General features: G+C 35.4%; 1 protein-coding gene across 5 annotated transcripts in view; it reads right to left on the bottom strand.

The window, feature by feature from the left end:
* The window catches only part of SPATA17 (spermatogenesis associated 17), a 196,714-nt gene that overhangs the window by 180,325 nt on the left and 3,683 nt on the right, over nucleotides 1-12,706 (bottom strand). For all 5 annotated transcript variants that reach the window (XR_006199131.1, XM_042926292.1, XM_042926291.1 and 2 more), the window contains exons 2-3: nucleotides 4,619-4,708; nucleotides 3,440-3,521 (exon numbers count right to left, since the gene is read on the bottom strand). Coding sequence is in view for 4 of the 5 variants with exons in the window: in XM_042926292.1 (XP_042782226.1) it covers nucleotides 3,440-3,521; nucleotides 4,619-4,708 (172 nt within the window). In the remaining variant the exon portion in view is untranslated. The remainder of the gene's footprint in view (nucleotides 1-3,439; nucleotides 3,522-4,618; nucleotides 4,709-12,706) is intronic.

The following is a 12,706-nucleotide window of genomic DNA, read 5'->3' as shown; positions in this document are numbered from 1 at the left end:
TTGTATTTGTGTATTTGATTAAAAAGAGGTCTCAGTAATTCATAACCTTCTGACTAGTGGCTTGTGAGTAATTACAACAATGGAAGTTAAGTCAGTAATGTTCATGGAACGTCATATGCATATAGGTCTACTTCATTGCTTTGTCTATACATTGATATAGATCCCCAACCACTAAAGAATAATGGGATCAAGATCCCAGCACTCCATGAAAAAATACTTTAATCACTCAGCACTCCATGAAAAAATAATTTTTTGATCATCCCCTCTAAGCAATCTGAATCTACTAAAAGTTGGTTTGACGGAGCTTCTGTTCATGCTGAACAATTTGAGCATGAACATCACATTGATGTAAATAATTTAAAAAATAGGACCAAGAAAAGCTCTTTCTTATACTAATATGCTAACAAGTAAATGTAGAAGGAATGACAGAGTTAGAAAATTGCTATTTAACAAATATAAAAATTGATTCTGACCAAAGCCATCATTGAATGCTAAATCTAGTATGAAAAAGCTTGATGAGGGGCGCCTGGCTGGCTCAGTCGGTTAAGCGTCCGACTTCAGCTCAGGTCACCATCTCGCGGTCCGTGAGTTCGGGCCCCGCGTCGGGCTCTGGGCTGATGGCTCAGAGCCTGGAGCCTGCTTCCGATTCTGTCTCTCCCTCTCTCTCTGCCCCTCCCCTGTTCATGCCGTGTCTCTCTCTGTCTCAAAAATAAATAAACTTTAAAAAAAAACAGCTTGATGAGAAAGAAGATATACATACACAGTCTTGAAATATCCCCTCATAAGATACAATAAGTCTACAGTGTGAGTGACTCCACTTTAAATTATCAAAGTTAGCATCAGCTATCATGGGATAAACTGACATCATGTTCCTAATATTATGTATTGAGATGTATTCCTGATAAAAATGCATAACCTCAATCTTAAAAATAAAGACACATAATTAAACCAAAATTGAGAAGTAACTTAAAAAATAGTTTATACTCTTCAGAAACATCAAAGTCATCAAAGGCAACCACAGGCTAAGCACATTAAAGGTGACTAAAGAAACACAACAATTAAGCACAATGTAACATCTTGGAAAATATGTTTTTACTATAAATGACATTACTGGCACAATCAATGAAATATGAATACAGTGTATAGATTAGCTAACAGCATTATACAGATAATGGTCTCCTGATTCTGATCATTTTAGTATGGTTATGGTAGAAAACACCACTCAAAAACATAGAGGTAAAGCGCATCACTTCTGCAACTTTGTCTCAAATGATTCAAAATAACTAATGACACGTATTCATAAAGAAAAAAGACAAAAAAAAAAAAACATGTAGGGAGAGAGACAAGAGAGAAAACGATAAAGCAAAGAATATATGGGAACTCTTTGGACTATTTTTGCAACTTTTCTGTAAATCTGAAATTATTTCAAAATTTAAAAATTACTTTTTTGGGGCACTTGAGTGGCTCAGTTGAGTATCCGACTTTGGCTCAGGTCGTGATCTCACAGTTCATGGGCTAGAGCCCCACATCGGGTTCACTGCTGTCAGCCTGTCAGCACAGAGCCCAATTCAAATCCTCTGCCCCCCTCTCTCTGCCCCTCCCTTGCTTTCATTCTCCCAAAAATAAATAAATATTTTTAAAAAATTACTTTTTAAGCAGTCTGAAATGTCAATGATGTAAGAGATTAGCGTTCCAGACAGGAAACCCATGCTAACAACTGATGAGATTAATGAGAAGCCTTTTACATTTGTTATAGACAGGAGAGTGGGCTTATTTAATCAGTTGAGCTAAAAGAATAAACTTGTCTTTTGGTGGATTTTAAGAACTTAAGTGACATATATTAATTAACTAGGAACATACAGTATTAGTAGAAGTATAGGGACTTAACTTGAGAAAATCATGTTATTTAGAGAAGGTTATTATGAAATATGTGCAGGTGTAGGGACTGAAGTGACTATCGTCTAGGTTTAGCTCATAAATGTGTTGAATAAACATTTTCACCTTATTCTTATCTTTTCCTATTTACATCTTTTAATTTCACTTAGAGGCAACTAATCAAGAATAAATGAAAAACAAACAATCACAATTGAAAACAGTAACAAACCAAAAAGTAAATGAAGTAGGGTACTGGTTAAAAACTTTCTCATTTTTATCAAAAAAATATTTTTCTCTGGGGCGCCTGGGTGGCTCAGTTGGTTAAGCCTCCGACTTCAGCTCAGGTCAGGATCTCACAGTGAGTGAGTTCAAACTGCATTGGGCTCCGTGCTGACAGCTCAGAGCCTGGAGCCTGCTTTGAATTCTGTGTCTCCCTCTCTCTCTGCCCCTCCCCTGCTCATACTCTGTCTCTGTCTCTCTATCACAAATAAACATTTAAAAAAGATTAATTTTTTTTTTCTTCATTTCCTAAAAGTCTTAGCTGAACGAAGTAGATGTTGGCATGCTATCATATACTTCTGCAAGGCTATCAGTGGATACAGATGGTTGTGGTATACTGCATTTCTTAAGGCAAATCTTTAAAATATCCCAACAGCCGATAATAGTCAAAGGTAAGCAGCACAAGGAGAAAGTGCCTTATTTTTATATTTGGTGGAACTGATTTTGGGCACTTCAATTCAACAAATGTTTATTCACTATGTTATGGAACAGGAATTTGTCCAGAGGTCGACAGTCCAAACATGAACAGGCTACTGTGCCTACTTAGAAAGAGCTCACGATCCAGAAACTAGAGGAAATCATCAACAAATAAATGCAAATAAATGCATACGCTGTGAAAGGTACTTTACCAAAAATCAAGTATCTCTTGTAGTTCGGGTACAAATAAATGAGTCATTAACTCTTTTTTTTTTTTTTTTAATGTTTATTTAATTTTGAGAGAGAGAGAGAGAGAGAGGCAGAGAGAGACAGGGAGACATAGAATCGGAATCAGGCTCCAGACTCTGAGCTGTCAGCAAAGAGCCCGAGGCAGGGCTCGAACTCACAAACTGTGAGATCATGACCTAAGCTGAGGTCGAATGCTTAACCCACTGAGCCACCCAGGCGCCCCCATTAACTCTTTTTTTAATGTTTATTTATTTTGAGAGAGAGAGAGAGAGCAAGCAGGGGAGAGGCAGAGAGGGAGACAGAATCCCAAGCAGGAATCCCAGAACCCAAAGTAGGGCTCGATCCCACAAACTCGCAATATCCTGACCTGAGCCGAAATCAAGAGTTGGGCACTCAACTGACTGAGCCACCCAAGTGCCCCATGAGTCATTAATTTCCCATGGAAAATCAGAAAAGGCTTCTCAGAAGAGGTCTCATTCCAAAATTTAAAACCAATTTTGTTCTTACATAATTATTCATTACCAATAACTTCAAACTGCGTGTAAATGACTGAAGCGAGTAAGTTAACAGCATACTGTATGATTCAAATGCTAATATATAAAAACTTTATAATATTTACCTTCACAATTAGTTGATAATGTTGTCTGCCTAAGTAACCTCTCCAACATTTTTGAATAACAGTTGCTACTCTGTGTAAATACCTGTGAAAAACATACACTTATTAGTATGCTTTCCTGGAACCAGATTCACTCTTAAATTTTTTCTTAGACTATACCTTTCTATAATTCAAGAAATAAAATTCAAAGCCAAGTTTATGGTGTACTTTTAAAAAGTAGAACTATCATTCTGCAGTAGAATTCTTCATTTCTTGAGGTAGAAAAAAAGGCAGAGATAAATATTCAGTATTCCTTTTGGGCTTATGATTAGACATTTTTAAATTTCAATTATTCTCCAGTACTATTTCTTGGAAATATTTCTGAATGTAAGACTATAAAACTGGTCAAAGGGACATGTTGAGAAATAAGTCGGGCACTATCGATGTGAGTCACTGTAAGTACTTAGAAATAGTTCTCGAGGTCGAGAAACACTTCCTCTTTCACCTTATATTACCCAGTCTATCCAAGCTAATGTCTTATTAATCTTCTCAATTAAAGAAAATAGTCTCTTTGCCGCCATGTTCCTAGTTTGTATAGTGCCCAAACTTCAAGTCTGGCTCCTACTAGCTAATAGAAGGAACTATACATCATAATCCCCAGCTCGCCATCTGAGTGAGTTATTACATACGAGGCACGTTCTTCCTCCACCTTATCCCGGGCAGTATTTTTTGGAATTGTAAGAGACTGAAGGAAAGTTTGAGCACTGAAGATAAGCAGGGATCAATTTCTGTCTCTTTAAAAGCAGCATGGCAGCATTCTGGCATCATTTGCCCTTACATATCAACATGTTGGAGAAGACTGGAATAGCTTCCTTTTTGTTTTGTTTTGTTTTTGCTTTCTCAGCAGTGAATTCATTCCTATAAATACAAGTCCAGTCATTTGTCACATCCTATGGAATGTGAAGAAAAAATCTAATCTAGTATATTTAGGATATTGAGAATTTTTTAAAGTAGAGATATGGTCAATATAATTTAGTTCTTTGATGTGTAAGAAAAAACCAAAAGGGCATCATATAATTTATTAACTTCATTACAAGTAAAGTGAAAGCTTATCTGCAATGAGCACTTACATGAATAAATTAGATTTTCTGAGGAGTATATTTTTATGATATATCTGACGTTTCTATGACAAAAATCACATACCTGAGATATGCCCGAATTCGACATCCTCGAAACCAGCTCTGGATTTTAACTGCTGCATCATACTCCTTTTTTCTAAATACATCTACAGCACTAAAAGGAAATTGTTAAAGCATTTCATTAGTGACTAATATAATTCCAAAGCAAATCAACCTGTTAAACTTAATCTTTAATTTCTTCCAAAATGATAATTATAATTCAAATGTCATTTTAAATAAAATTAAAATACTAAATAAAGCATTTCAGAAATAATGAGCTATATTTTTAGAGTTAACCTTTCTCTGAGAGGTCATATGCTATCAACAAGTTTACTTTTTTTTTTTTTAATTTTATAATCACTACTTTGCAACTTATTAATTTACCAGTGATTTTTATAAGGAAATAAAAATGGCAACGTGCATGTTTTCATTATTTTAAAAACATAATTACTTGAATTTACTATTTGAATGCCACTACACATATCAGGCAAGATTAAAATGCTTGCATATTGCACTCAATGCATCAGTTAAATGAATTGCCTCTAAGTAAAATGAATCCATCACAGAATGCCTAGTCTAGATAGAATTCTCAGAAACTCCATGTAAGTTCAAGCAGGGGGCAGGGCCATAGGGTTTAGAAAGAGACAAGAAATTCAGTTGTTAGACTGCACTGACTTACAGCAAAATAAGGTTTCGTCAAGACAGATTTCCATCTTAATCTTGCCGGTCATTCCAGTTCTCTCTGCCCACCCCTACTGCATAAAGTGATATTGCTGAAGGCAAGTACTGTGCACCACAGAGGAATTTCTTTCCCAGAATGCTGGCTGGCACCTAATTAGCACTTTATGTTTGCTGAATGAATAAAGAATGGCTAATTGTTTATTTCTGACTTTTTTTTTTTTTTAATTCTCTCAAAATAATGTTTCTTTGGACAGGTTTTTTGGTTTTCGGGTTTTTTTTTTTTTTTTTTGGTCATGATATGCTAGCTTAAATATATAGTTTTCATTAAATTTGTGTATTTCATAAACAAAAAATAGAAGGGGGGAAGAAACCTCAAACAATAAAATTCTTTTTTTCAACGTTTTTTTATTTATTTTTGGGACAGAGAGAGACAGAGCATGAACGGGGGAGGGGCAGAGAGAGAGGGAGACACAGAATCGGAAACAGGCTCCAGGCTCCGAGCCGTCAGCCCAGAGCCCGACGCGGGGCTCGAACTCACGGACCGCGAGATCGTGACCTGGCTGAAGTCGGACGCTTCACCGACTGCGCCACCCAGGCGCCCCTACTCAAACAATAAAATTCTTAGACAATACTATGATGTTGGCTAACAGAAAGAAAATCGGAGGAGCAATTAAGCTGTCGGTGGCAAACAGTTGGAGCGGATGGATTATAGTTCTAGAGAAGCAGGAGAGTTACCTAAAAAGCAGACTGTATAGGACTCACAAAAAAAAAAAAAAAAAAAAAAAAAAAAAAGAAAAAGAAAGAAAACAAAGATTATGCAACAGTCAGTGACCCAGATGTGAAAAAGAGTAGTGGAGAAAATTCACACCAATGAGTAAGGTGAAGAGGACACACTAGACAATTAGGAGAAGAAAAAGTTTGATTATGGTTTTATGTTTACACCACATGTACAACATTATAGCAGAGACACATATAAACTATATTCTTGGATTGTGCTCCACATGGCAAATAGAATGGCCGGACGTCCTTTCCTCCACGGAGCCTTCCCTGACTCCTCAGACCACATTAAGCCTTTTTATTAAACATCTTCATAGCTCTTTATAATATTTAACACAACCATATATTGTGTTGTTTAATGATGGTCTTTCCACTAAACTTTAAAATCTCAAAGTCAGCAATCGAATCCATTTTGTCCCACATGCGTTCCCGGTGGCCCCTGAGTTAATTGATGTTTCTCCTAACAGTCAACCTTTGTCTTCCCAAAGCTGCTTTCTCTCAGGGAATGGCATACCTATTACAGACATATTCAATCCCTGTGAAGACTGCCATTCACAAGCTTCCCTCACTACACTTACTCACGACACTGAAATAGTATCCCCATTTCACAGAAGAAGATACTAAGGCAGACAGAGGTATAAGGATATGTCCAAGGTCTTAATATGCATCAGAGCTGAAATCTGATCCTAGGTAGTCTGGCTCCAGAGGCTGGGTTCTTAACCATCATTGTGCCTGAAGGAGAAGAGAGGGAGGAAGGATAAAAACAGGAGATAGAAAGTAAATAAAAAGGAAAAAAGAGAAGGGAAAAAAAGGTAAAAGGAAGAATGCAGGTAAGCCATTTTCAAATATAATATTAAAATTCTGTGGCATAAAAGAGCACCAATCTCCTTAAAACAAAATAAGCTGAGACTAAGATGGAAAAGACATCAAGATCTAGGGCTAAACACCAAAAATTTCTGATATACCAAGTGTTGGTAAGAATTAGTGGAAGAGGAACTCATTAAATTGCTGGTAGGAAGTAATTCAGCCTTTGAACACAAACAGAAGATTTTTGTTTATATAAATGAGAAACTCGGAAAACTTAAGGATGTTAAATAAGGAAGGGAAAAATAAGGCGCAATTACAAGAGACAAGTACTTTGCATTGTCGTAGAAGTTAATGGAAGGGTATCAGGAAGAAGGACCATGGCTGAGTAGTGTCAAATACTGTGAAGAAGTCATGAAAATAAGGTCAATGTTTCAAGGAGTTGCAGGGTCGGAGAGAAGCTTCTGTTTTCTCAAATCTTATCCTAGCCTGTAAGAGAGGATGTGGTAGTGCAGGATATGAAATATCATTCATGGCAACAACAGAGATGATCCAGCAACACAGTGTCCAGTAGAGCAGGCAATTCAAAGATGACAGAGTGGGAAAAAGGAAAGAATAATTGTACTCGATAAGGCTGATGTGAAGGAGAATTCATGATAATGGTTATTTCTCATGGTTTCTTAACCCTGTTTAACCATTAACATTTAATATGATTATAGATGTTTTCTGTTTTCCTTCTTTTTAATATACTCTATTTAAATTACCGAAAGCACTTGTTTTTCCTCCCCCACCAACAATCAACAAGTGACTGCTTTTGCAAAACAGGTAGAAAAAAACTGAGCAAGATTTACAGATACACCTAATACTTCCTTTCAACTAATATATAGTTTGATCCTACCCTTTACTTATATAATTGTCATTAGAAATGTAGAAAATAAGCAATCAAATGATCCATTTTGCTTTCTAATCTCACCTGGTATTAATGCTAACATGTAATACATAGTCAAGAAGAAGATTAAATTCTCTCTTTTGGAGTTATAAACACTAACACATATAAATATAAGCACAGATATTATATCATACTAATAAGAACTATACATCTTAATTAAAGGGAAATATTTAAAAAAATAGTAATTAATGTACTGCTACGTTTTAACTTATATGCTGTAATTCGACTTCTATACACATTTTTCTGTTGCTTTTCTTTTAACTGCTTAAAAATGAAATTTACAGATACTTGGGTTACCACTGGGATGCTGAATACTCATACAATATGTCATGAACTGCTAGACTTTTTATGTTTAAAATGAAAAATGTGGGTAACACTTTATTTTAATGGTATATTAATTAGTTCCAAATTACAATGAAAATCCTATAGCAGTGAATAAAATATGACATCTACATGAATTTGAAATAAATTTATTATGATCAGTATTATCACAATGAATACTAAATGAATTAATAATGATGAAAGACCAAAAGTATTACCAGGAATGTAATAAAACACTGAGAAAAAGCTGGAAGTTTCCAGTCACTTCATCATCAACTAGAAATAAGTCCTATAACCCTGGATAACACTATATTCATGTGTATCATTAGTGGCTAGAAATTAATTGACAATAAACAGAAAATGAAAAAATGTGTAGTTAAATATATTTCTGGTAATGTGCAAAAAATACGCATTTTATATATCACCTTACTGTGATAGTCTGACCTATGTGTACTAGCTATTGAATAAAAACTAGATTAAAAACCCAATCATCTTTGCTTCTCATTATCATATGAATTTTAGCTATTTTAAATACTAGGAATAAAATTCCAGTATTAGCTGACCTGTATTATAAAATATATTGATTATGTAAAATAATTTTTGCATATCATTTCACTGTTAGGTGTTAAGGATGTCAAGCTCCTTAAAGGCAGAAACTATGTTTGATCTATACTTTATGCTTTAATTATCACTCATGTGCCTAATAAGAGGTCAATACTTACTTGTTGAAAAACAGAACTACATTTTAGAATCTAGAAGCCATGTTTTGATTTCATTAATGGTCCTCATTATTATTTCACAGCTCAATGAATAATGAGTCATAAATACATATGTATTAGATCATAAAGTAGGAGTTAACATGCAGATTTATAATGTATTTGCAAAATGTTTTATTATTTACTTTTCTACCCTTTCCCTCTACCTTCTCTTCATTTCCTGAACAATTAAGTCCAAAAGAAATTGGCAGTGGGCAAAGAAACCAGGAATCTGTGGTAGAGGGGACAGGAGTGTTGGGGGATGGGGAGTCACACTGTCCTGGCTAAGCCTTTGTAGGCTAAGATGGACATCCACATGAAAGGGCAGCCTGGGGTAGGATGTCACAAACTAAGGACAGTGTTCCTATGGAGAGAATGTCTAAGTGTTTAGGTGTCGAGGAAAGGTGAAGAAAGTTTCTACAAGGAAGGGCAGCCAGAACAGAGAATCAAAACCCAAGAATGATGAAAAGAGTACCCAGTTTGACGAACAGGTCCAGCGTGGAGAGGTAGAGCCCACAGTACATGAAAAGGGTGTCCATAAAAGAGAGGGCAGTTATGGTGACAGGAGTTTGATTACAGAAAATTGATCAACTTAAGCAATATATTAAGGATAATGAGAGCCCAGTTTCTCAGTGTTAAAAAAAAAAAAAAAAAGGAAAGGAAAGGAAAGGAAAGGAAAGGAAAGGAAAGGAAAGGAAAGGGAGATAAACTAGAGTGAATCACATGGTGCTGGATTTGAAATGAAATTGTCAACGCAAACTTATGGATTTTGAACACACACATGGGTAGGGGGACAGACGGATGGATGAATACAGTACGGACGTAAACTGCATGCAAATGCATACATGCACATATTTTCTAACTCTGTCCACTTAAGAAAATCTGAGAGCAGCAACCCAACAGCAGGGCGCTCATTAAAAGAAGCAAGGGCTCCTTAAAGAAATAGATGACTCCAGATCCAGGGCAGGAAAAGAAAAAGATGAGCCTGGAACCCATTTTTTCTGTGTCAGAAAGCAAGAAAGCATTGCGATGATCAGGGTACAGTGATAAGCTTCTAGTGGCTCCCATTGTGAAAGAGTGGGACAATGGTAGCATAAACATAAGTAGTAAAAGTGATGTTAACCCACTGAATAGGAACCAATGAGTCCATAATGATGTGCCTAAGTAAATAAATACATTGAAAGTTTGATGAGGAACGGAGTACATGCACAGCTTCAAATTACTTGCTTTTAAAAAAATACCCACTGGGGGCACCTGAGTGGCTAAGTCATTTAAGCACCCAACTCTTGATTTTGGCTCAGGTCATGATCTCATGGTTCGTGATTCTCTCTCTCCCTCTCTTTCTGCCCCTCCCAGGTCACAATCTCTCTCTAAAAATAAATAGACATTAAAAACAATATACCTACTAAACACAAAGTGGGGTGGGGGAAGAGAACATTATAGTAGAGGGGCCAAGCAGAAATTATCTTGGTCAATGATCCAAATAAAGACTATCACTAATGAAACAAGTAAAAATTATGTAGTACCAGGTAGAATATATAAAAAAGATCATGGCATCATTTCTGTGATATTTCTGCCAAAGATACATAACCTGAGTCTAATCAAGAGGAAAAAAAAATCAGAATGATCCAAATTGAGTGAAATTTTACAAAATAATTGATCTTCAAAAGTAGTAAGGTTATGAAAATCAAAGAAAGACCGTGAAAATGTTCCATATTAAAGATAACGAAGGAGATAAGACACTTAGGGTTCTTTTGCTATAAATAACATTATTCCAACAACTTGCAAAGCTTGAATGGAGTCTGAAGATTAGATGATAGAAATGTATCAATGTTAATTTCTTGATTTTCACAGTGGAATTATAGTTATACAATGTCTTTAAGTGGAAAAAATTTGGGGGACAATGGGCCATCAGGTTGCAACTTACCATCATATGATTTATGAGGAAAAAAAACCTGTATTGCATTAGAACTTTTTATAAGTTTCAGATTATTTCAGTAGTTTTAAATACCTACATGCATGTATATATGTGTATACATGTATATATGTATATATATGTATATATATATACATATATATGTATATGTGTGTATATATACACACACATACAGGAAAGAATGGCATCTCAAAATTGTTTCATTTTATTCAAATAGTTTTACAGTTTAAAATAATTTTGACATTTAAAGTAGACTTAAGATAAAAAACTATCATGCATAAAATATTTATAATGATAAAAAGGTTAATTTATTAGGAAAATGTAATAATCCTAAGTGAGTATGCACCTAATAATAGAGCTTCAAAATATGTGAAGCAAAACCTGACAAAACTAAAGGGAGAAAGAGACAAATTCACAGTAAGAGTTAGATATTTCAACATGCCTCCCTGAATAATTAATAAGACAACTGTATAGGAAATCAACAGCAATATAAAAGACCCTAACAACACTATTAACCAATTTGGTCTAATTAACTTCTATATACTGCTCTACTCAACAATATGTATTTGTAAAGTCTTCAAGTTCACTAATGTTTTATTTGCAGGATTTTAATCTGATGTTAAGTCCATCTGAATTTTTTTGTTTCAGATAATCTGCTTTGTATCTCTAAAGTTTCATCTTCTTCTTATTTCCATTTAACTCATTATGCATATAGTTTCCTTTAAGTCTTTATGCATGTTTTGAAAGCTACTTAAAACACCTTATATGCTAATTGTATCATCTTTGTATTTCTGGGTCTGTTTCTACTAATTGGCTGTTTTTCCTCCTGGGTGTAGATCACAGTTTGCTATATTTTTGTCCTACTACTAATTTAGGAACAGATGCTAGACAATATGAACACTATGCTGTTGAGTTTGAATTTTGTTCAGAAACTACTGCCACGCGTAAAGTGGGAGTAACTGTCTAGATAACCTCATTTGTTTCCTTTCACTAAGAGATTACAATCCTACACTGTCTGTTGTCTCAAAATGTCTAAAAGTAATTTTCCACATATTTTGTTCAGTTTTCTAATTTTTCACGGTGGCAAGGCAAATTTTGTATCAGTTACATCTTCATGGTCACTTATTTTATATGTTTAATTTGGTGTTTTCAGAAGAAAACTTTTGCCTTAGGATATTTTTTTTCCTATTTATTTACTGTTTACTTTATAAATTATAATGAATACCCAATATTTAACATAAAATTGTAAACTACATGGAAAAATACAGAGAAAAAATTAAGATACCATTTCAACCTTCCCTATCTTCCAATTCTCAAAATCTAATCACTGTTATCAGTTTTTTATCTATGATTTCAGCTCCTATGTCTCTCTGTATGCATAAACATTTCATACCAAATGTATTATATGTTTTCTGTGAGCTGTTTTTTTAAACTTAATTTGTCTCTGAATTTTTTATGTCATTAGGCATAAAATTTTTCACTTTCATTTATTGTTTTAAAAATTGTACTTATTTATTTTAAGAGAGATGGAGAAAGCACAAGCAGGGGAGGGGGAGAGAGAGAATCCCAAGCAGGCTCCACACTGTCAGTGCAGAGCCCCATGTGGGGCTTGAACCCACCACGAAGCTATGAGATCGTGACCTGAGCTGAAACCAAGAGTCCACCACTTAACAGACTGAGCCACCCAGGAAACCCTAAAATTTTTCACTTTTAAACTGCTACGTGGGGCGCCTGGATCGCTCAGTCGGTTGAGGTCCGACTTCGGCTCAGGTCATGATCTCACGGTCCGTGAGTTCGAGCCCCGCGTCAGGCTCTGTGCTGACAGCTCAGAGCCTGGAGCCTGCCTCGGATTCTGTGTCCCCCTCTCTCTCTGCCCCTCCCCCGTTCATG

This window comes from Panthera leo, chromosome F3 (assembly GCF_018350215.1).
Source record: "Panthera leo isolate Ple1 chromosome F3, P.leo_Ple1_pat1.1, whole genome shotgun sequence".
Lineage (NCBI taxonomy): Eukaryota > Metazoa > Chordata > Mammalia > Carnivora > Felidae > Panthera > Panthera leo.
The sequence above is the reverse complement of the archived record's forward strand: the minus strand, read 5'-3'. Positions and strand labels throughout refer to the sequence as shown.